The 23,854-nt window shown below is 39.0% G+C and overlaps 1 protein-coding gene across 3 annotated transcripts in view; it reads right to left on the bottom strand.

Moving 5' to 3' along the window:
• Window positions 1-23,854, bottom strand: part of LDB3 (LIM domain binding 3) — a 97,991-nt gene that overhangs the window by 68,860 nt on the left and 5,277 nt on the right. For all 3 annotated transcript variants that reach the window (XM_026043098.1, XM_026043097.1, XM_026043099.1), the window contains exon 2: window positions 23,071-23,196. In XM_026043098.1, coding sequence (XP_025898883.1) covers window positions 23,071-23,163 — 93 coding nt within the window. In that variant the 5' untranslated portion in view covers window positions 23,164-23,196. The remainder of the gene's footprint in view (window positions 1-23,070; window positions 23,197-23,854) is intronic.

Below are 23,854 nucleotides of genomic sequence, written 5' to 3' on the forward strand. Positions count from 1 at the left end.
AGCAGACCTCCTATCAGCACTTCAGCTATCTGGCTTTTCTTTTCTTGGGTACGCCATGCTGTGCTGTAACTATTACCTTCCTCTTAATACTGTTCTTTTTGCCTCACCCTCTACAGGACTATTGCTCACACACAGGGCATGGACTCTTCAAGCAAGAAAGCAAGCTAGCTCTTCTCACCTGACAAAAGCTGAACATTGTGTGGGGGTTGCTGCTCAGCCTGTCAGAAGCACAACTTGCCTGTGCACACCAGTCATACAGAGGATGGTCAGAACGAGAAAGGCAGGAGCCGCTGGATCTTTTCAGCCTGTTTTGAGTCAGCATCACGCGCTGTGTCAAGACAGAACGCGCTGCCGCTTTGCAAAAACACAATGGAAGCAGTTTGCTTGGTGTGTTATGACGACAGTGTGTAAGGAACAAGTTCTTATGTGATATCAGAGAGCTTGATATTCTTAATGCAATTCCAGTCTGAGAATCCAACTGAAGTACTGATCCCAGGTGCACTGACAACCCAGCAACTGCCACCTTCCTTTAAGGCAATTCTGTAAGGCAGAATATTTCTTAGTGTTTCAAGTAGATAGTGAGATCTTACTAATCCCTACAGCCTTTCAGATTTCCACAGCTTTATAGCTTCTTGAATTCTCCCTTCTGAGCAATTTTTTGACCTCCTGGTCAAAACAAATTGTCTTGTCTCCCACTGCAGCCACAAGCAGTAAAATCAGGGTTTTGTCTTTTGCTGTTCGCCACTCTAGTAAAATAACTTTTCTTCTTTTTTTACTACATTCTGTTTAATGCTTTCCAGTGCATGTAATGACAGCTACAAAGCTTTCTAACTTTGAAGGGTTTTTGATTCAGCAACAATAAGGCCTGAACTAAAAGGGCATTTGAGACAATACAGAGCATTTTAGTTTGGCACTTAGCAGCCTCCAGCCACTTCTGATATTAAGTAACTCAAAATAGCTTTGACTTTGAGTATGTCCTGACAGTCCAGCACAGATTGCGCTGCTGTGTACGTGACTCTTCTGCTCCTGCATGTTCATAAATTAGGGTGTTTATTACACTGATGCAAGTTTACATTTAGCTATTCCTTTAAATGGGCATTTGTTTTGTGAGTTTGTTTCTGACTATGAGGGGATCAATCTCACTGACTAACATAATACTAGCCAGTCTGACACAGCAGAGAACAGTCCTCTCTAAATCAGAATTCAGTGGTAGTCACCTCCRTGCTTCGCCTACAGGAAGCTATGGCAGTATAGCGCACATCTGACAAACAAACAAAAAACCTCCAAACACTTAAACATTACAGAGTACAATAAAAAGAAACTATTTTTTAAATGGAACTCTAGAACAGCGTACTGTTTACAGAAAGAAAATGAAATAGAAAATGAGAGGTTTCAGAATACTGGTGTTGTTTGCAGCCAAAGGCTATTTTGAACTCGAAWCAAAAATCAAAGAATAAAGAGTATCACTTACTGAAAAAGACAGTGATTTTTGTTTAATCGCTATGGCAGCGAGGGTAGGTCAGTGACTAACAGCCCGCCCACTTTCTCTTCTTTTGCCTTAAAAAACCACTGGCATGGRTTACAATGTCATTAAACCTAAGGCCAGGTAACCCTGAAATAATTGCTCCTTCACAATGCAAGGTTCTCAAAACTGTTTCATTTCTGGTCAGGAAGAGGGCCAGTCAGCTGGGCACACTACTACAAAAAGTTAACCTGTTTTGATAGTCATATTTCCCCAGAGCACTTCAGTCTCCTTTCCTGTTTCCTACCTGTAATATCTCCTAAGGAAGACACAAAGCAAACTCTTAGAAAACATTGCACAGAAGRCAAAGATACCGCTTTCTGAAAATCTGGTACACAGAAAGTCTTCATTAAACAAAGATCAATATCATTTCTGCTCCAATACATCCTGAAAGGCACAAGTAAAAAAACTGCTATGTTAAGAAAATGGACCTGCAAAGGGGACACTGAAGTAAGATTTTAGCATTAATTCCCCACAACTTCAACAAAACATAAGTTGATATGGAAACATAACATTTACAAAGAACTTGAGGATATGAAGTAACTAAGCCAGTTAATATTAACTTGCTTATTGTTACTGCCTCTTCATTTAAAGTGACCTGTGCTTGAGGATCAAAGCAGTGCTGCTCACCTTCATTTTCACAGCTTACGTTGTTTATACACAGGTTTGTGGTTGCAATTTGACTCAAAAAATCTCAAGCATTATGAGGAAAGTTATTTGGGGGAATTCCATCCCAGAAAAAGGCAAGTGTGTGTGATCTCATAATTTGTAATTCAGCTAAACCTAGAGTTGCAGAGAAAAAATCATTTGTTCAAAGTCCGAGTCCCTGGAGACCAAAAAAACGCAAAGCATATTGATTTCAACATTCTACTCGGCAGCACATTCCCAGAATTTAGTCAGAAAAAGATACAACTACCAAAACAAGGCAAAAAAAGTTCTTTTGACATCGACCAAATAATTTAACCTCAATGGTACCAAGGATCATATCTCCACCTGTTGTCTCCTGTACAGTCTACTCAGCAACATTTATCCACCAGTCTTTTAGGAGTCCACAGAACCATTTTCTCTCAGACAACCTGGTGTGTCATCTGATGAAAGTTTTTTCAAGAAGTTTTTTCATGAAGAATTTCCCAACAATTCTGTGTGGGTGGAAGGGGTATTTCAAGGTAGAAGGACTATGTCCAGTAACTTGAGGAAAGTTATGCAAAGAACGCTGGCCAGTATTTTCCTACCTAGCTGACATACCACCATGGAGAACCTGTCACCCTGAGCTGTCCCCACAGGGATCAGCAGACAGGGCTGTGAATCTGTAAAATGCAGACTGCAGCTTTGCCTGGGATGCACTCAGGGTATTGCTGGTTAGTTGAAGTTTCTCCMCTATGAGCAATGTTTCTGCCAATTAATTTCTGTTTAGGTACTCTTTTCTCCTGTTTTAGGTGTGTAACATCTCATCTAAACTTGGTGAACCCCAGGGAGATAGGATGTCCCCAAGTTAAGGCAGGATTACTCTTTCAGCACTCCAAAAATTTTGAAGTTATAGGAGGCACATTGAAGCATGTCCTTTGTAAATACTGTCCCAACTCTCACTCTTCTGCACATTCCCCATGTCCTTTCAGAAAGAAAGAGAAGATGGAAAAGAACTTACAGTGAAAATCTTAAGATGTCTACCAGTCTGGCAATGCAATCAATAGTTTAGGAACTCATGGCAGATTTCCAAAAACGGCTGCAAGATTTTTTAATTAGCATTCATCGGTACCAAAGTTTTGGTTCAGAACATACACGTGAGAATAATCCTTTGCTGTCTTGGTATATTTAGCTGTAGAGGCTTTATCTAGATTATCATGGATTTGTTCCCTAGTGTGTTATGCTCATTCTCCATTCAGAGCCTGTCTCACTTATGGATCATTAAACTTCAGAAGTTAGGTACAATTTCAACATGAGAATTATTTTGCAGGGTGCTTCACTTCCATTTCAAAACTCTACCTTTATCTTTCATTCCTTCCTCAATACCTTCAGGCATTTTTCCTTAAAACCACTGCAAGCAAAGGCTGTGATCTGCCACACAGACATTGTGACATTGAGCTCCTAAATCTAGTAAACCCAAATCAGGATACACTGCATTACACTAATTATGATAATCTGTTAGTGTATTTTGTGGAACACGGAATAAATGTTCACAGGATTGCTRTTTATGTGCATGGAAGGAATGCATTCAAGTTCAAAATCCATCTTAGCAGTGTTTCCTTGACTGTGTCAGTCACTAACTTCTGCAGTGAGACATGTCAAAAGCAACCAATTTGGTAGAGGTGGTAGGAAAGCTACTGTTTCACCGAGAGCTTCGGAAAGCCTAAGACACAGTCTGCTTCTGTGTGTCTAGTTGGTATTCTTTTTTCATCTGGCACTAAATGAATTACTAGACAACAAATTATGTAGACTACAAAATACAAGATGGTTACTTTAATAGGAAATTCTGCTGCTAGTAACATGATATTTGTCTAAAATGAATAATTGAAAAAATATTACAAGAAGTACAAAGAAAAAACTTAACCTCCCACCTTGATCTCAACAAGAGCTTTGCTRAACTTCTGCAAAACAGGCTTCATTATCTTTTGTCAGCAAAGTCACCTAAACAGCTAAAATGAAGTAACATTTTCTATTGCATAAAGCAAAAATGTCTCTACACAATATAAAATTAACACTTTTGTTAATTTTCAAATGCAAATCTCAGAATCAACCAGAATTAAGACTGATAGATTTATGACAGTGCTGTTTTCCAGACAGTTACAACTACAGTAATATTTTTCAGAGCTGGTCACCCACAGGCAAGCAAAATATGCAGTCATTCTGTAGTTTTACACATCAGAGTTTGCTCTTGTCCAGATTTCTCTGAAGCCTCTTAAAACAGGTTATAACTTCATGAGGGTCTGGCTGTCATCCTTCATAGTCATTATTTTTCACCCAGTTTCAGCTTTCCTCCTCTCTCCTCCTCATTTTTGTTTAATACCCTTCCTTCTCTYATAGTGCCTTCTGCAGTAACATTACTCAGTATGATGAATCATATTTGCAGAGAAAAATATCTAGTAACTGTTGACAAAGGAACTTTGATGTGCTGCATATGAAGAATTTGCMAGGTGCAATGGCAATGGAAAAGCACATTTTTCAAAGTGAATATGCACCTACTTAACAGCAAGCTTTTAGTTCTGATATCAAGAAATGGAAATAAATGAAAGTTATAAATGCCTGGATAGCTACTGGGCAGCTGGGAAGATTCCTGGGGCAGACAGAAGTTTCAAATGGAGCTACATTAATAATCTCTCTTTATCCCACGATTGGACTTCTACTTATAGAATTGTACAATTCCCGGAGAAACTGTAAAATCACATATATATGATATAGGAGCAACATATGGATTTCACATGTAACTGTCTAAGGAAGTCTTTACATGCTCCCACTGTTTTACCGGGCATTCTTTAAATAGTACCACAGATTATGTCCATCCGGTTCTCTAAGCTGCTGACAGGCGTTTTCTTCTGAATGGCCCTTCCCTCTGCCTTTTTGTATTACTTTCATGATTGAAAGAAATTTATCTTCTACCTTCTGCTTCCACTTCATGTAAAACTCCTCAGAAACCTCAAAGGATCAAAATCCCTAGAAAAAGAACCCCTTCCCAATTCCAGTTCATACCAGTTGGCCCTTTAGGTCATACCSAGTCTAGAATATATTCAAGTAAAAGTCTCTTATTTCACATAGCAGCATAAGCTTCTTATTCTCTAGCTAGAAAGCAATAATTAACATTTCATAATCACTATATTCTTTGACAAAGTCAAAGCCCATATCCAAAGTCAGAACTACAAAAAGACAMTGATTACTCATACTTTAGAATTGAGTCACTGCTGGCAATAGCCTTTTGCCAGCAGAATGTGGATTATCAAAATGGAGACTTCTCAMGTTGCAGAAGGAAATATTAGGCATGAACAGTAGCTGATATTAAAGCTACATATATCATACACACAAAGAGATGTACATGTCAGCTTCTAGTTATCTATATTTTTGGCAATGGAAAGACAAACCAAAGCTGTGAAGCACTGACTACTTCCTTCCATGTATATATAGAGTCTAGTGCAATGGGACCCAGACYTTCCCTGTGCCTCGGAGTAAAAGAAATAAATAACGAATTTTATCCACAGCAAGCAGCATCCTGGGCTCATACAGAATGCTGGTATAAAGAACTCACCCAGATGCTAGAAGGACTTCTTAGTAAAAATACAAAGAAAGATAAACTGAGACATAAAATATATGTATACATATCTACAAGACTGTGGATATGTTCCAGAAGAGCAGGACAGCATCTTTAATCTCCCCTTCAAAACATTAACATTCTTCATGTAACACTGCTGCTCTGTGAATATCATGGATAGACAACAATGAATTGACACAAAAGCAAGAATTTCCATTTCTATGTTCCTCTGTCTATATGCTAGGCAATAATTCTAGTATCTATTGGAGTCTCTGGGAAGAGACCCCTTGCTTTAGGTTGATTTGTACCAAGAGTGCAAACCTAAAAACTCTGCAGACAATAAGGCATCAGTCATGTCCCCTGGGAGGCCCCTTATCCCTTTTTATCATGCATGACCCTCTAAGAATGCGCAACGCGATAGCCGAGAGAGAGAAAAGCACCAAACTGCCAAGCTGAGCTGTTGCTGGCTGCACCTCGGWGGAGACACAGACTCATGTCCATCTTATGTAAAGACTGGCAAGACAGCAGTGCACTGTTTATGCTATCGCAGCATATAATTAGAAGGTCTTGTGCATGCCTTATCAGGTAAACTGATAATTAGTCCTATGAAGAAACTAGAATGGAGAAATGAAAGTGTGAATATCAGAGATGGTTGAATTCTTCCAGAAATCACAAAGACTAGCATTGGCCTAAGACTAACAAATTCAGAAACAGCATGAATACAAGTACCTTCTTCAAGCAAAAAGTGTCAATCTGATGTGGGATTTGCTGGGGAAGGTGTGACTGTTGCAGAAGTCAGCCAAGGAAGAAAAATTTTTTTGCAGGAAGTGAATTCCTTCTGCATATTCCTCTTATGAACCCAGTCTGTTTGAAAAAGAAACAAAAAATATCTGTTCTGACTCTTGGGGTTTTATTTTTCTGTTCTGTCCTTCGGTGTTTTATTTTTTCTGCCTGTTGACACATCAGAAAAACAAACAGAACAAGAAAATTCCCCAAACTGTAAGCATAGTCAAAACAGTGTGGCCATAATTCCCCACTACTCACCACAGAACCCTTCCTTCAGTACTAGTGCAAGTTTTTCAGTTTGTTGACTCCTTTGCAATACTACAAATGACCGCACAACTGCTTAGCAATGGTAAACCAGAGCTTGTATTTTTGTCTCAGGCAAAATATCAATCATTAATTTGCATATAGCACTTGGAAAATACATCTTTAATTTACAAAAAGATTTAAAAAGCTCTTATAGCCCCGCTAAAGTTTTAGGTTATATTTGCTGGCTTTATGAATACAGAGGTCAAACTAACAATTGTGGCAAGCCCTGGTGCTTGTGTCTATTCTGTCCTGAACAGTAACTTCCCTTCTCTTACCATCAAAAGGAAGAAGTTGCAAGTTCATCTTACCTCAGAGTTTTTTTTTACTCCAGAAACCATCTCTACTGAATCCTCTCCACCAAAGCCACAGCAAACTTGTTAAAGAGAAGAGCTCTGAGGGCGCACACCTGACTTCCATCTTGCTTGCACGCATGTGCAATGTGCCTTTTCCCTGGCTGTGTACCAGACAATCCAGTTCTCCCCAGTAAAGATACTGAAAACTCAAACTATACAAACCTGGCAGCCTTTCAGATAAATTATATTTAAGCCTAAATCACAGGAACTAACRTATGAAGCTTCCCATGCTGACAGAATGCAGATTACAAGTCCATGTTACTGGCAGAAAGTCAGGAGCCAAAGTCAGAAGAATGGTCCATAAGATCACCAGGATATACCTCAACTTATCTACAATTAGCTCAAGTAAATCTTTGTCCAGAAAAGTAATCTACAAACCCATAAGTACACAAATATAAGTACAATGTATGCAGGGGAGATTGGATTTCAGATGGAGTTATATACTTATCTCACTGGGAAGCAAGGATGATCACAAAAACAAACCAGAACCACCACCATCTTCTGAGGTCAACATAATTAACTAAATCAGTGTACATAATAAATTATATTGTCTCCTCTAGCCCTTCTTTCCCAAAGCTTTTTTGTTTCTCTATCACTTTATGTCATAGAGCAATTCTACAGGGCAATATGAACACAATATGAACCTGCTAGTGCAATCTCATTTCCACTCTTAACTTACACAGCACCGAAGAGGCTGAGGGCTTATGTGTTTTTACCCAAGGTACAAGCAAAGTATTTGTCCCCCTATTCCACAGGTTACTTTACTTGCATAACAGAGGTTACATTACTTTCATAATAGACAGCAATGTTTATAAAACTCCAGTTTGTTAATCCATCATTTCAGTTGCATTAATACTGGCCAATAAAATTTTATATTTTCAATTTTTGTATTTTTCTGTAAACTTACAATCTAAGTCAGAATAGTAGTTTCAGCATTTAAAACCACAGGCTGCGTTTCCAAAACCTAAGCATTACAGTACACCACCACTTGTAAATATACTGACCACCTTACTGACCACCTGTTTTTCAAAGTGAAGTTTATTTGTAACAAATGGTTTTATTTTGTTAAAAGCATCCATAAATGTTCAAAGTATATATGTCCTACATGAGGCTCACACTTGCTTTAATAGCCCTGTTTCACAAAGGTCAGGAATTCAAATTACTACAAATACTAACTGCCAATTAACTCTGCCTTTGAGTTATGATAAATGATTATTTTAGAGTAAAGCTATACATTTTCCAAAAGGGGCTTTATCATAGCTATGTTGACAGGACTTTAAGTAGGGTGGTATGCTTAGTACTACTATAAAGTAGTTCAAGTATGTGTTCCAGCAGGTGCTGGAGGTATAACATGTATTTGCTTTGACATTAGAACACAGGGTATAGAATGAGCACAGGATTTTTCATGGATTTAAAAAGAGCATATGTCCTGGATGGTTTGGTAGTGCTGAGCCCTTCCGGGCCCAGCATTCTAGCCGAAGCTAAGCAAGTCTGAAGAAATCCTGCCTCATGATGGTAACAGTTGTTGGTAYTTTATGATCATCAGGGTAACCATCACTAAAGAAACATCTTGCTGTCTTTAAAGGAGATCTCCCTGAAGTATAGCCTCTTGGCAAAAATAAGACCAAAATACTAAAACATATAATTTGAGCTTTACGGTACCTATTTCTACCATAGAACTGTAAACGTATTGGTATCTATTAGCATATTTTACATGTGTTTCGTATTCTCAATAATGCCCTTTTTTATAAACACTTCGTCCCGAATCTTTGCGCTAACTCCCAGCAGTCCCAGATATTGGTAATCAACATGTAGCCCTGGTCCTTCAGGTACAAAGTAACATAAAAGATGTTATCTTTTACCAAACAAAGGCATTTAGGGCTTTACATGTTATCCATCTGACCTGCCTTAATTCAGCCGAATTGCCTAAGTGACAACCACCCCTTGTTGGCCACTCTCCCTGCTGACAGGCATCTCTTTCTTGCATTTACRCTCTGGAAACGGTTAGTCTGGCTGTGACTCGTGCAACAAGGTTTCTCCTCAAGTCCTTCATATTTTCTAGCCATTTTARTCGTTGCAATGCCACCTTATAGTGAGTGTCTATATATTCACACTTCCTTTCCCAATACRTGAGCAACAGTGTATATCTAGATACCGTCTTCACAAGTTACTTAAAGAGCTTTCTTGAACCGTTTGTAATTTAACATCTTGAATACGAATTAAAAGTAACTTGCTGTAATAAAATGAGGTATCTAGCCTGTCTGCTGGACAGAGTGTACAGACTTGGTGTGCCAAAACAGCAGCTAAAATTAAAAATTTGTCAAAGATGATGAAATTATACCAAACTCCACCAGGAAATCATCCTAAGAAATATATACATTTCCTAGATCAACCCTATCATATATACAATTGGAAAAAAGAGTATCAATCTATTATGTTGATTAAAAAAATTTGAGTTATATCCTCAAAGATTAGGGGGGAAAAAAGGCACAAAGTACTTTCAGTGGTAGTCAGTCTCCTTAATGAAGCTATGCTGGTTTTGTATGAGGTAAATGTATTACTCTCAGAGTGGATAGCATTTATTTTACAGAAAGAATTTATTTCACATTAAAAGGTATTTTGCCCAACTTTTATTTTTTTAAAAAAACACAAGCAGACATGAACTGTCATATCATTTTTCAACTTGAGAGACCCTTTGCATCAATATATTTGCCCTGCAATTCCACAGAACTAGTGGAATTATACCAGGAATAAATTTGTTCCAGTATCTTCAGTTACTCTATCTGAGAGCCAGTCATTTGCCTGACCTTCAGTGCAATGCTAAAAACAGAGTTTGTCTGTCATCAGCAGCCAGTGAGATTTCAGATAAAACAGAAGTCACAGCTCCTGCAATGAAATTCCAGGAGTGCTCATCAAAGGCTTGCCAACAATAGTCTCTTGCATGGTCAGKACTTCTGTATTTTAATTAAAGCATTAAATAAAAAGAAAAGAGAAACAGAAACAGAGATTATATTAAGTTCCAGATGGCAGCTACAACACTTGGAACTGGGCACACCATAGAGATTTAGGGCTAAACCCAAAATATATGCAATCAGAAGGTTTCTAATTATCATCTGCCTAAATTTGGACAACTTGAATAGTTTTCATTCTTTAAAGTCATTCTTCCCACTATGGAGAATTTTTGATTTTACCCCTTTAAGCATGTTACAAATGAGATATTATCTATTAGACTATTAGGGTAGCATTTTTTCTTGCTACAAATACAAGAAACTATTTGAAATAACACAAAAAGCAATACAAAAAATGATTTTTTCTAAATTTCTACATAAATATTGTGAGCAAGTAAATAAGTGCAAGCATGACTTTTCTCCTTCCTTGTTTAACCTAAAACAGATTAATCTTGTGTTCAGTAGATTAGGAGGATTATTCTAAGAGGAGAGCTTCCAGGCAAGACTTTAAACTTCCTTCTGGTCCTRTGCCAATATGCAGGTTTATAATGTTCTTTCCTCTTTTAGACTCGATACCCTCATTCTCTTGAGAATTACCTTTTTCAAAACCTAAGGCTCTCTATACTAACCCAGGTCTAGGAGGATATTGCAAAACGCTTTAAAAGTTACTAGAGTCATTTCCACATACATCCTGCACCTCCCTTAGTACATACATAGTTTTCTAATAATCTCACTAGCTTAGAACACGCACTGGTCATCCAGTCTTGTAGCCACTTCTTAATTGGATTTTCACTAACACTACATGAACAGCTAACTTTATGTAAAGATGAAAGCTGAGTATTGAGCTGGAAAAGCCAGCAAAAAAAAATTTGCACCACAAAATACATAGTATGCATTTTAATCAAAAGACAAAGACCTATCATTATGGTGCACTGATTTATTCCCTGCAATTATAATTGGCCATAAACAGACACAAGACAGAGGTGTCAGAAAAAGAATACAAAGGAAAAAGATTATCAGTTTCTACAGGCTGTCAATGGTTAGGGAAAGAAAAGCTACATTTCCATGCTAAGCATAGGTTAAGACTCATACCATCAATTTTCAGCACAACTTACAGAAAGCTCTTCTTAAATACAAGGCTTGGTCACTATCTCTATTCTGTTGTGTCACTAAATTGAGACTCAGAGCAGTGCAAGCTATTTACAATACAAAGTGATGCAAGGCACTAGAGAAAAGAAAARGACTATCAAGCATAGTATCAAACACAAATATCTTTTGTATCACAGCAGCATCCAGAACTCCGGAGACCCCACAGGACAAGTCTGCAAATCCATCCAATACCACACCCAGAGCCATGACAACTACGGCTTAACAACRTAAAGGCAGAAAATAGGATGAAAAAAATGATGAAAAATAGGATAAAAACAATARAGGTGAAATAAAGAAACCAAGTTTGCATGATTTCAAATGCAACAGAAATCATAGAATGCCGAAGGTTGGAAGGGACCTCAGAGGTCATCGAGTCCAACCCCCCTGCTCACRCAGGGTCACCTAGAGCACGTGGCAYAGGGCTGCATCCAAGCGGGTTTTAAAGATCTCCAAAGAAGGAGACTCCACAACCTCTCTGGGCAGCCTGTTCCAGKGCTTTGTCACCCKCACAGTGAAGAAATGCTTCCTTAAGTTCCTGTGGAACTTCYGATGCTTCAGTTTGAAGCCATTTCCTCTAGTCCTATCMCTSYCCACCACTGAAAAGAGGCCGCCCCCCTCCTCCTCACTGCCTCCCTTGAGGTATTTATACACGCTGATCAGGTCCCCCCTCAGCCTCCTCTTCTCCAGGCTGAACAGGCCCAGCTCTCTCAGCCTTTGCTCRTAGGGCAGATGTTCCAGGCCCCTGATCATCCTSGTAGCCCTGCGCTGGACTCTCTCCAGCAGCTCCACATCCCTCTTGTACTGGGGAGCCCAGAACTGGMCGCAGTRCTCCAGATGTGGCCTCMCCAGGGCTGAGTAGAGGGGGATGATCACYTCYCTCRACCTGCTGGAGAYGCTTTTCTTAATGCACCCCAGGATCCCAAATGAAACCAAATGAAACAGAACCAAAACTGAAAATAGACACAAGAGCAGTCTAGATTTTACGTCTTTCTTAAGCAAATAAATTTTCACTGGATTTCCTATTTCCTTCTTTTTTAAAGCAAAAATGACCATAAAAATATAGATGCTTAACATCACAGGCTCAATATATTAAAACAATACAATGGATATTAAAAACCAAAAGTCTCAGATTTGTGTCTTCAGAGCAACAYCTTCAGCCCTCAGAGTTAACATTTAGCCAGAAAAAAATGCATTTAGTTGATTACAGTATGACAGAAATATGCAACTGTAGCAAGGTGGGTGACAGTGTCAGAAATGGCACGTRTACTCCTTCCAGAGAGGTTTCAGCAATTTCAGGACTTTTCTTGCTAGTCATCTGCATTTTTATGTAGTTCAAGTTGAGGGTCTGCAGTTGAGTAAAATTATGCTTTAAAAAGGGTGTTTCCCTCCCCCCCCCCCTTCTCCACAGCAGTACTGTTTCCATCCTCAATTTACACCAGGACATGCTCACGCTAAAGAGCTGTTAGAGGTCACATAGCCACTGTGTTATCTGTGATAAGAGCCAARAGCAAATACTTTAGAGGAAAATTAAAACTATGGACTATCAGCATCTAGGCTGAAACACGTACAGCAGAGATTCCAGAACAAAATGCCAATGAGGACCATTTGCTCCCAAACCTATACCTGGCTCCTAACTYTGAATCGAGAGACTTAATCTGAACTACCTGGCAAGAGCTCTTCCTTTGTCTCCCAAGCTTGTGGGTGCATTTAACATGGGGACACAATTAAAATTTGCCAAGACTAGCAGAAAAAGACCAAGGCTTAATGCAAACAAACAAAAAAAAAATCAGTAGTTCCCTTAGCAATATCTTCTTCAAATTAAAAGTACTAGAAACCCCATTAACATGAGGCAAGTCACAGGTGTTTTATTTTTCAAAACTATTGCTTTGTACCATTTTTTCTGACCTATAAAGAAATACACAAGAGTAGAAAACTTATAGACTGATTTCAGTAATCGAGTTAAACAGCAGCAAGAGAAACAGGCATCTACCCATACCACCAGATGACATGCAACTCAGGTCTAACTTTTGAATTCCTTCCCCATAGGAAGGATCAGCACCTCACACTGTACTTATAAAATATAATACTGCCCCAGAAAATGTAATACTGTACAAGAGTGTCCTCCCTCCCTCCTTCCTAGGTTGTCTTTAGGACACACGAACTCCAGGGAATTGGGGGTAGAGTATATAAAAGATCATATTGCAGCTGCTTGTGCTGCACCTGTTCAAAGGATAAATAAAGCAGCTTAGTTCTAGTTTTGGTTTCATTCACTGCCAGTCCCTTCATATGCAAAGAAATGATATACCACCTCCTCATCTTGCCAATCAAACTGGAAATATGCCTTCTATATTGTCTAAGTGACTTTTTTTTTACCCCTCTAAAACATTCCCACAAGCTGGGATAACTTCTCACATGTATASTGCACCAAAGGGTCCTTGCTTCATATTCTTTGAGAACAATCCTGTCCATGTAAATTACTAGTCCTCAGACTTCTCCCTTTTACTAGGAAAGGGATTACARTTAGCTCTAGACACAACTGAACTAGATTTCAAACTTAACTAACTCATGGTTTCACTAGAGCTTATAATTTTTTGCTGCTTCTCCCACATACTTTATCTACTGCTATCACATCCAAAGCTAGAAACACTTAACTAAATAAAAGAACCRTAAAAGTACTATCAGTGCTCAACATATTTTCAATGGAAAAGAGACTGCAGTTTGAAATCATTTGGCAGTGTGAGCAAACAAAGCTYTGCAGAATGATTTAAGCAGTGATGTGGATGGAACTGCCCATGAGTAGGACAAGAACATGACTTGTGATCCACAAGAGGTGTAATTATAAGCTCAGGGATACATCTTCCAGAAATTCTGAGATATTACGCCTCCTCTCAATTAAGACAGCTTCTTTTGGGTCCTCCTCTCAGTTCAGAAATGATACTGCTGTTAGCTGCAGATTGGGTTCCCAAGCAAAGGATAGTGATGACTATTTAATGCAAGGAAAAGGGAGAGTAAGTTAAATACAGCAGTGGTAAACTTGCGTAACTTATTCTGCTCAGCCAACTCCCTCGTGTACTCTTGCATCCTGCATAGGCTCTTCCTTCTTATACAAAATATCAAYATTTTATGGAAGGTTCTCTGAGGAAGGTCCTCACTTTCCTCATCCAGTCTCCATTTGTTCTACCCATGAACACTGTCCACAGAGGTATCAATATGCTTACTCTCACAKCTGACTGCCACAACCAAGGCACTAAGCTTTCAAGTATGGGAGACGCCCTCCTGCAAGAGGTCTAGTGAGTTTGGCTCCTCCAGATAGGATTTAGTCCCAAACAATGTTAGGCCACTTTAGTAAGCCCAAGACAAGAATTTTCCCAGCAGGAAAGCAATTTGACAAGGAGGTTTCCAATTCTTAAAGTTAACAGCAAGACTAGAAATTTATTTCTTAGGGTGATTAATCTTAGCCATCTCTGATGAAAGAACATCTTGTTTCAGCTGTCCCCTTCTTTTTTAAACACCTCTCTGCAGTAGTAGCACCTGTCCCTGGCCATTTTTGAGCCAGCTATGACTAGGTAAGGAGAGAATGCTGACATTCTCAAATAGAGGACAGCTCCAAAGGACCGTGAGGATCAAGAAAAGGCAGCCCAAAYTGACCCTAATACCAGAACATTCTGGATTTGGCAGTACATACTAGAATGTGGAGTTACGCATAGTATTTCTGGATTTTTGGATGTCACATCCCAAGCTGGCATTCCAAAAGTCTGAAGTAAATACAGCATTCATTCCAATTCAAAATAGCTTCCTAAATTACAGGATGCTTTAAATATAGCATGATAGTCCCACAGAGGCCTCTGAAGTGCATGCATGCCACCCTAACCAGGTAGTAATATTATGATGCCTTACAGTTATTCTTTGTGTTACATTAAGACTAATTGTGATTAATGCTGTCTTTACATAGATGATCATAGCTTGTTCAAACTAAGCGTGCACCTTTGAGCCAGCTTYAATGAGAATATGGGTTTACCTCTGCACTAACAAGTACAGCTAACCAAGAGCAACAAGTGAGGGAGCCAAAATAGCCTAGCAGCTGGTATGTGGACTCTGAGAAAGGGTGCCAGCATATGAAAGGCAGAGTTCTTCCTAATCCTCAGCTGCCATTGCTACAAATCAAGTGTATTTGGAAGGATTTTGGACAAAGGTTAAAATCYATATATTCACAAGTCCAGGCTTGAACACCTGTGGCACAGATAACTCCGACAGCAGCTACATAGGTGGGAGGTGTGGAAGGTAACTCTACCCTTGCCTGGGGATTTGCACGCCKTTAAGACATTTGATCCATTACGTCTTCCTAAAAAGAAGGGCAAGATCTCATTGACGTTCTGGAAAAAGGCTGCTGGCCACAGGCAAAGGGGAGCAAAAAAAGTCACCTTTAAGGAGCATGTTCAGAAGCCATTACTAGKCTGGTAACTAATTAATTATTTTCAAGGTACTCAGTTCTAGAAAAACRGTGCTTACACACAAAATTAGTGGATAAAAAAAATACAGTTTTCCTTCTGTCCCTGAAAAGCTTCCCCCCTACACCCAGGAGGCCTAGAAGGACAAAGAAATAGTTTTGCATTTTAGAGAAACAAATATACTTTTCACAGACCTGAAAATGGACCTTTCAGGACTGTTTCAAAAGGATTTCTAACAGTAAGGCAGGCTAAGATGCAGGGCCAGCATCAGGCTGGCAGCCGATATGCTGAAGCTATCATATCACCTGAAACCTTAAATTACATTATCAGCTAAGTCAAATAATTTTTTCCTCATTCCCTGTAAGGCATGTTTTGATGAGTAACACTTATTTGCTTTTAACTCATAACTTAAGTAATACAGTATATTTAACACAATGCAACAAAACAGTGTACCTACTGCTATTCTTGTCCTCGCTTTGCACAGGCRATAAATCAATTCCTTACAAAGCATCATTTATTAAACAGCACTGTATACTCGATAAAATTAGGTTTTAATAAGGTAAAAAATTGTTGCAGAAAAKCCTCTTAGATTTCACTCTCAAGGAACCTTTAAGAGATTAATTCCAATAGCAGAAGGAAAAACAGCCCTTTCACATGCTTTTTTGTCATCCTTTTTCAGACAGCATTAGCAATTTCAAAGCATACCCTGAAGGGCACTGCAAAACACTATTTTAAATTATTTTATTCAAGATAAGCAAGTATCAACTTAAAAAATTCCRTAGAAGTCTTCCTCCTTCCTCTCACTAAACATATCTAGTGAGATGAAAATTGTTGCTGCCAGGATAGCTAAAGCAAACATATTTGCAGATTCATTGCTGATTTCATTCTTTAATTGGCCTAAAAATCATTCTGCAATAAGCTACTCAGAACAGAATTAATAACAGGGTTATCTGCTGTGTCATGGAAGGCTGCCATTTACGAGGTCAGACAGCAGAGAACATAATAAAAGTACTAAACGGAAATGGGTTGTATATTTTCACTATAAAATCCACCTTCAGCATCCAAAAATTCGTAACTTACTGGTTACYTCTTGGTACTTTTAATGGTTCTCAGGAAGCTTCAAAATTTATACAAGTTAATTCAGTAAACTTGAGAGCTACATAAAGACACAGTAATTACAGTTATCTCCACTTGTGAAATCCTCCTCRGCTTTTCACCATTGCTAGGCCCAAGTTTCTCACCATAGTCAATCAACACTAGGCCTCCTGTTCACAGGCAAGGTTATGCATCTCTTCCTGCAGCAAGAAAGCAAGCTGTAAAGTCCCTGCAAACTGTTTTTTGGAAGYAGTAGTAGCCTAGCACCAACAAATACTGACTATATTTACAAGTGAGTTGGTAACTGAGTAGATCCTATGTCTGGTTACTCTATACACTGAGCTCTTTCAGAGACACTGCCACAATGGATTCAATGACCCAGATAACAATCAAACTCCAGCAAGCTGCATTTAGCAGACCAAAGAGAAAGGAAAGGCTACAACTGCAWTCGCTAAGTATTTTGTGTCAGAACAAGCAGGGCACCAGGGTTTATTATATAACACCAGCTACACATCGCTTAAGCCATTACCACAGCTATTACAGACCATTAGCCATATTAATCTGGCCTACRTTCCAACAGGGCTACATGGTTATCCTGAAATTCATAACAGACAGAATTGAGAAACACAATCTGAAACAGAGCTACCTACACAGGTACTATGCAAAGCACATAGTACTCTACACATTCACGGCTTTCAGCACTGGGTTYAGTTTTTAGTCATTTTCATCATACAGCAATGAGGGGCTGGTTTTCAATTGCAAGCACATAGAATTATAGAATCCTTAAGGTTGAAAGGGACCTTTAGAGATCATCTAGTCTAACCCCCGAGAACATGCAGGGGCATCTGTGGCATGCGGCACAGGATTGCATTCAAGTGAGTTTTGAAGACCTCCAAAGAAAAAGACTCTACACCTCCCTTGGCAACCTGTTCCAGGGCTCTGTCACCCTCACTGTCAAGAAAATTTTCCTTACTTGATTTAAAGGAAACAAATAACCAAAAGCTGTAGCAGAGCTGTAAACATCACCCTTCCTTAAAGTTATTTGGTGGCAATATATTCTCCTTCATTAAGGAAGTATGTGCATGTATGTACATGTACATCATAACACTGATATCTAAATAGAATAGAAAATAAAGAGTCCCTTCCCCTTAGTGCAAAATTATAGTTTCTAGAAATTGAGTTTCAAAATTACCACAAAATTAAGCAGATTCCGAAAGGAAAGCTGACACCAACAGAATAGTTTTTTCCCCCACCCCTCACTTAGACTGCAATGTTTTAGAGCCTTCTTAGAAGCTGCCCTGGTAAAACTTCATTCCCTTCTTGCAGGAAACTATTCTGAGCTCCAATGTAGGAAAGGAGAAGAATTTCAAATGGTCAATGAATAAAAATTCAAAGCTTTCAGAAGAAAAAGGATAGTTACATTAAAATCCCATGATTCACAACCCATCTCTGAAGCTAGACATTTGCATTTTGGCAGAAAAATAAAGCCTCTCTATTCACTCATAGTTAAAAGAGGGGTGATACAAGAAGATATTGCCTTTTTTTCATTAAGAACACACCACCTGACATTAATTGACATTAACATCRACATTGATTTATATCTTTCAGCATTGTGAAAGACTTGACTTTGAGATGTAACAAATCTTTTCTCTCAAAGTTGAAATTTTATCACAACTATTATCAGAGAGATTCTTAATGAAGGATATGAAATCCGTTTCAAATGAACTTGCTAAATGCCTTGATTTCAGTCAACACAGGTATACTTCCTTCTCCTGATGACAATGAATCCTGAACAACACCTGTTCAGATCACAGTGGCAGGGTGCCTGCTGTTCGACACAGCAATCTCTTTTGCTGACTTTCAGAATAAAGGAACAAAAGATAAGAGGGACTCCCCTTCCAACCAACACTTCTTTATTGTCAAGCACTGAAAACCCATAGGTAATCAAGTGACCAGGAATACAGGATGAACACAGATCCCCTGAGAGAAACAGTCACAGAGAGAGGTTGACATCTGTATGTTTGGGAGTGAAAAAGGGACAGAAAGTAATTAAAACACAAGTAAAAGGAGAGAACCCAAGAAATATGAGAAAAGCCTGCTTCCTCTTCCTCTAGTGATACGGATTGACAATACTAGAAGAGCTTTCAGAAGGCTCTGYGTTGCTTGCATCAGAGCAAGAACACAGATCAGCTCAAAATGTCATTTATTTTTCCTACTAGYGCTCAGAATTTCCCCTTGCTGTATTGCCATCATGGTCAAATTTCAATTTCCTACTCACTAAAGCAAAGCCAAAATAGCTTTTTAATATTATCTTTCTGCTGTTGTTGCTTGTTTAAATAGTCTCCTTTAGCTTCAGGCTTTGATTTGGCACCCAGGCAACATTAACAACAACCTCCTCCTCTATTAGGGAAGAGAACAGAGTGGATAAGCAGAATGAACACATCAGTACTAAGCAACTACACCGCTTCAGATAGTGTTTTAACTCTTTGAATATAACAATAATTACTGCATACCTTACATGTCATTGCCCCACTTGCAAGCCAGCCTGTCTCAGTACAAGTCTACTGCTCAATAAACATCATTCACAAATATAAAGTGACAGCCATTTTATCCATCCATGTTCAATTACTCCATCTTAAGTAACATAACAATATAGCACTTAAATGATTAATCATGCCTAATATCCTTCTTAGAGAGGATTAAGTCTATAAAATTCATTTGACTTGTTTTCAGGCAGTAGGAGAAAAACATTTGACAGTGCAGGCAGTAGGAGAAAAACTGCTTTGCTGCCTACATCAATTCAGAAGGATGAGATTTGCAAGTACAATGAGGCCACTGGTGGCAGCTCTTAGCAGTGCCAATAACCTGCAACTCTCATTTCAGCAAGAACAGACGCTCAGCTTCGCCCAGAGTCAGACACTASTGATATGTAAAAGGGACATCTCATGGTGAATTCATCTGGGAGAGTGGGAAGGTCTGTAGGGTGGGGAGTAAAAGAATAGGTTTAAAGTACAAAGTCTTCCCAGATTATTTTCTAAGAATCTGTTCCATTGTTAAAAGAGTATGAAGCTGCAGGGTGACATTATCTCTTATGTACTTGTTTCTCGCCCTACTACTGTCAGCATACAGCTACTTATTTTTAGACAGAGAACATAGCATTAAGCACTATGTTCCATTTTGGGGGAACACAAAGCTATGCCCTCGCTTGTCACCCAGCTGACTGACTGATATCCCTGTGTCAGTATGATCAGCTGAGCCTCYTAGATGGGAATAAAAGACAACATCTCAGAAAGTATTTTTAAAAGACCTTTAAACCTGAAATGTTATAACATACAGCTCTGAGAAAGAGTAGTTCTCTTCATTGCTCACAGCTTTAAGGAGAAGAACATTTTCCTGAACAGAAGCATTAGCAGAGGTTCAGATTTGCATTGCTTCCCTGGCTGGATGATAAGGCCTGGATTTCCCAAGCTCCAGGCCACAGTYCTACTCCTTAAGCCCAGGATACCCATTTACGTCTAGCTGAGGATTCACTTAGTAGTAACACCAACATCAGCCTTTCCTTTCAGRAAGTCTCTTGAACATACATAGGTAAAACTATAGATGGGATGAACAAACCTGGCGTAGTAAATGCTGTCATCTTTCCTAGGAGCACAGAGGCTGCTGTCACTATATGACCTGCAGCATTAACAGAAGAAAGAGTCTCCATAAAAGAAGGTGAATCTTCTATTTTCAGTGGCACTCCACAGATCATCTGTTTGGAAGCTGCTAGAGTATAATGTGTGTACCCATAGGTAAAGTCTATCTGCCTGTGTAGTGAAAAACTAAACATGARGAAGCAAAGAGGTCATGCCACATCAGGTACTAAAAGCAACCATGTGGTCCTTTCAGTCGAAAAGGTTGCATTTTAAGTACCACTGTTCTACATACTGCAAGTCTGGTCCCATCTCAGTGGGAGTGTAGATCAAAACTAGTCCACAGATGTGTGCAGTACCTGCTGAGAACATGCAGAACTGCATGCTCTGCCCAAGAAAAGGAACAGTTCTCACAGTTTATACTCTCAAGATATCCTTGAGGAAAAAAAGCAAATAAGTAGKCTTCCCTTCTCCTTTTGGCAAGACCGCAATGACATTCGGGTTCATAGCCCACCTCACTTGTCTGCAAACTGCTCATAACAGGAATCTCTGATAGTTTTAGATACATGTATGTGCAGGAAGATAGATTAGAAATAGACATTATTACCAGAAATAATGCATTAAACTCTTAACTAGTAAAAATATCACAAATAGCAGACATTCCTAGTCCACCTTTCCCCAAGAGACAGCATGCTCCTTTCTGCATGTCTGCTTCTTCCCTTAAGTAGGCTTCCAAACCCTAAAGCAATGTTCACAGCCCAAAACAGGGCCTCAGTGGGGAATCTTTCAAAGCATTTAACAGTACTTTCTGACACTTCTATTGCCAGGAATGCAGCCAGCTGTGCAAAATGGTAATTTCTCTCTGCCTCTGGAATCCAGCYACCACAGAGATTTACTCCAGCTCATCACATGCCCTAAGCAGTCCCACGAGAATCACACAACCTTTGGATAGGAGTAAGTCTCCCTTACGAGACCACCACCTAAGACTATGGACTCTTKGGGAAACAATTGACTTTTCATTGTGTCATACAGTGCAAGTGTCATAGCCACAGTCTTTGACAGGTGGCCTCCAGGCATGATGAATTACTTTTAAAATCTCAACACTTCACAGAGCAGGGTGCTAAAAATGTCATGAGTATGCCTGCAAATACCTTCAGTGGAGTAAGGAATAAAATACCAGAAGTGTTTACCATGCTCAAGTTTGCATAAATTTATGGAAGTGATTTCTGTAAGCAGTYATTATTTGCAAGACTGACAGAACACCCTTCTTTGCCACTCCAATGGCACAAATACCTCTCTTGCAAAAGGGATCATGAAAAAGTCCTCTCACCACACAACTATTACCACAAATACATCTCTGGAGAGAAAGGAACATTACATGCAGGAATAAAGGAGAGTATATAAGACAGAGCTTTACAGTTTCAATATGAAACAGGATAGGTAAAATTTCAGAAGCTTGTCTGTCTTGATTCATAGTTGTGCCAGGAATATCAACTCGATATCATAATTTAACAGACTATTTTTCATTAAGAAATGTTTCAAAGTAGTCCTTTATTTTTTGCAGTGCAGTAGTTTCTTTTTGCAATCTGTTTATCCGATTCAATCATTCTGGTATTCCTTTTAAAGACTGCTACGCAAGTAACCTCGCTCATCACTGCAGTGCAAACTGATAAGCCTTATGCAGGTGATTTGTGGAGCAACCAGTACTTCTCTAAAACGTCTGAACATTCTGAATTAAAGCTCGAACTGCCAAAAAAGCCAAAAGAAGCTGCTGAGAGATACTGGAAAGCAGAGTTTCCAAACCAGAAGTGACACAAAGCTATCTAGTTTCATAAGAGCAGAAGAAGACTGGGAAACTTTTGCACTTGAGGACCATTCAGAGTTAGAAGCTTTTAAAGAAAGATATAGTTAAGGTTCTAACGGCACCTGACTGAAATGCCTTAAGTTATTCCTCTTATAGAAGGGAAAAGAGATGGCTATGGAAAAAAAAACACAGATACAMTGGTTAATTATTAAATCAAACACTGTTCATCAATCAGACAAATGGAAGTCTTATGCATTATTTAAGACAGTAGTTTCAGCATTATTGAGTATTCTGCTTGACATGTCTAATTTGTACCGGTTTCTTGTACCTCCCAGAAAAGGGGGGAAATATATGCCTTTATCCTGTACAGACTTCATACATTTAGAAGCAGTTATATACTGCTATATAAATATATAGATTTATAGTAGTGATAAAAATTTTATTTCATTATTTGTGGTTCTCCTATTCCCTTCCTCCAGAGCTCCATATAGACAGGACCAGAGCGGTCCCTGACAACAGAAAAGATACAGCACAATCTAAACAGAGCTGCAAGCTCATTAAAGAGAGACAGTATCATCACTCTTAAAAACACATAATCCACAATTGTTTTCCTGTGGTWTTACCAATGATAGGCTGTGCCCTGAACTGGTACGTATAAAGCCTACAGTATATTCCTTTTACCCTGATCTAGCTGCAGAAATCCTCTGTTTTGCTTGCCTACATCAGAGTGTACTTACTGTACGTTACTTCCCAACCTATACAAACTTGATAAAGCTTCCTGCTCACTTACTCTGGAGATGGTCAAGGGCATGTTGAAGTCCTTGCCGCCCTGCAGTCGAAAACCCCATGGTCCCGGTCCATTCAGAGTCACGTTGTAAGCCATTTTGTACCTCCTTCACCAGCCGATGACAAGGCACTGCAGAACAGAAGGATGGAGTAGACAAAGCAAGTGTGAAAAGAAACAGAATGAAAAGAGGAAACGGTTTTCTACAAGAAAAGTATATTCTCTTCTTGCCTTGCCTGTTCAGTCGTGCTGGGATACCACCTAAGAATAGATGGAAGCTATAATGCAGATGCTGATATCCCAGCTGAGTAGGRCCCATAAAAGGTTTGTAACCAGACACCTACTATGCAAAGACTTCATGACTCAGAGGTCTAATATAGCCCCCAGGGAGGGGGGGACAGATCTTTCTAGGCTTCTCAAGACCCCTTCATGCTCAATTACTTTATGAGCAAAATATATTTTGGGGGAAAAAATAATCCTATACAAGTGAATATTATTACTAATCTGTTAACAGCTACAAAGCAACTTAAGCTTCAGAACATATACTTAGTACACAGTGATATATAATCGACTGCAAACAGGTGCTTTTTACGTAAATCTTTCCATACATTACAAAAAAGTGTTYAGCTGGCTTTGCATTGGTCTATTAAAATGAAAAAATCCGCACTATATGCAATTACCATCACAGATACAGTTCTGGCTCTGTTACATAGCCTTCACTTTCTCGAGAGAAAACCAAAATTTATTCTCTTGAAATGCAGTAGAGGTCTAAGTTATTTCTCAGTCAGAA

This window comes from Nothoprocta perdicaria, unplaced genomic scaffold (assembly GCF_003342845.1).
Source record: "Nothoprocta perdicaria isolate Ctin4 unplaced genomic scaffold, notPer1 scaffold_32, whole genome shotgun sequence".
Taxonomy (NCBI): domain Eukaryota; kingdom Metazoa; phylum Chordata; class Aves; order Tinamiformes; family Tinamidae; genus Nothoprocta; species Nothoprocta perdicaria.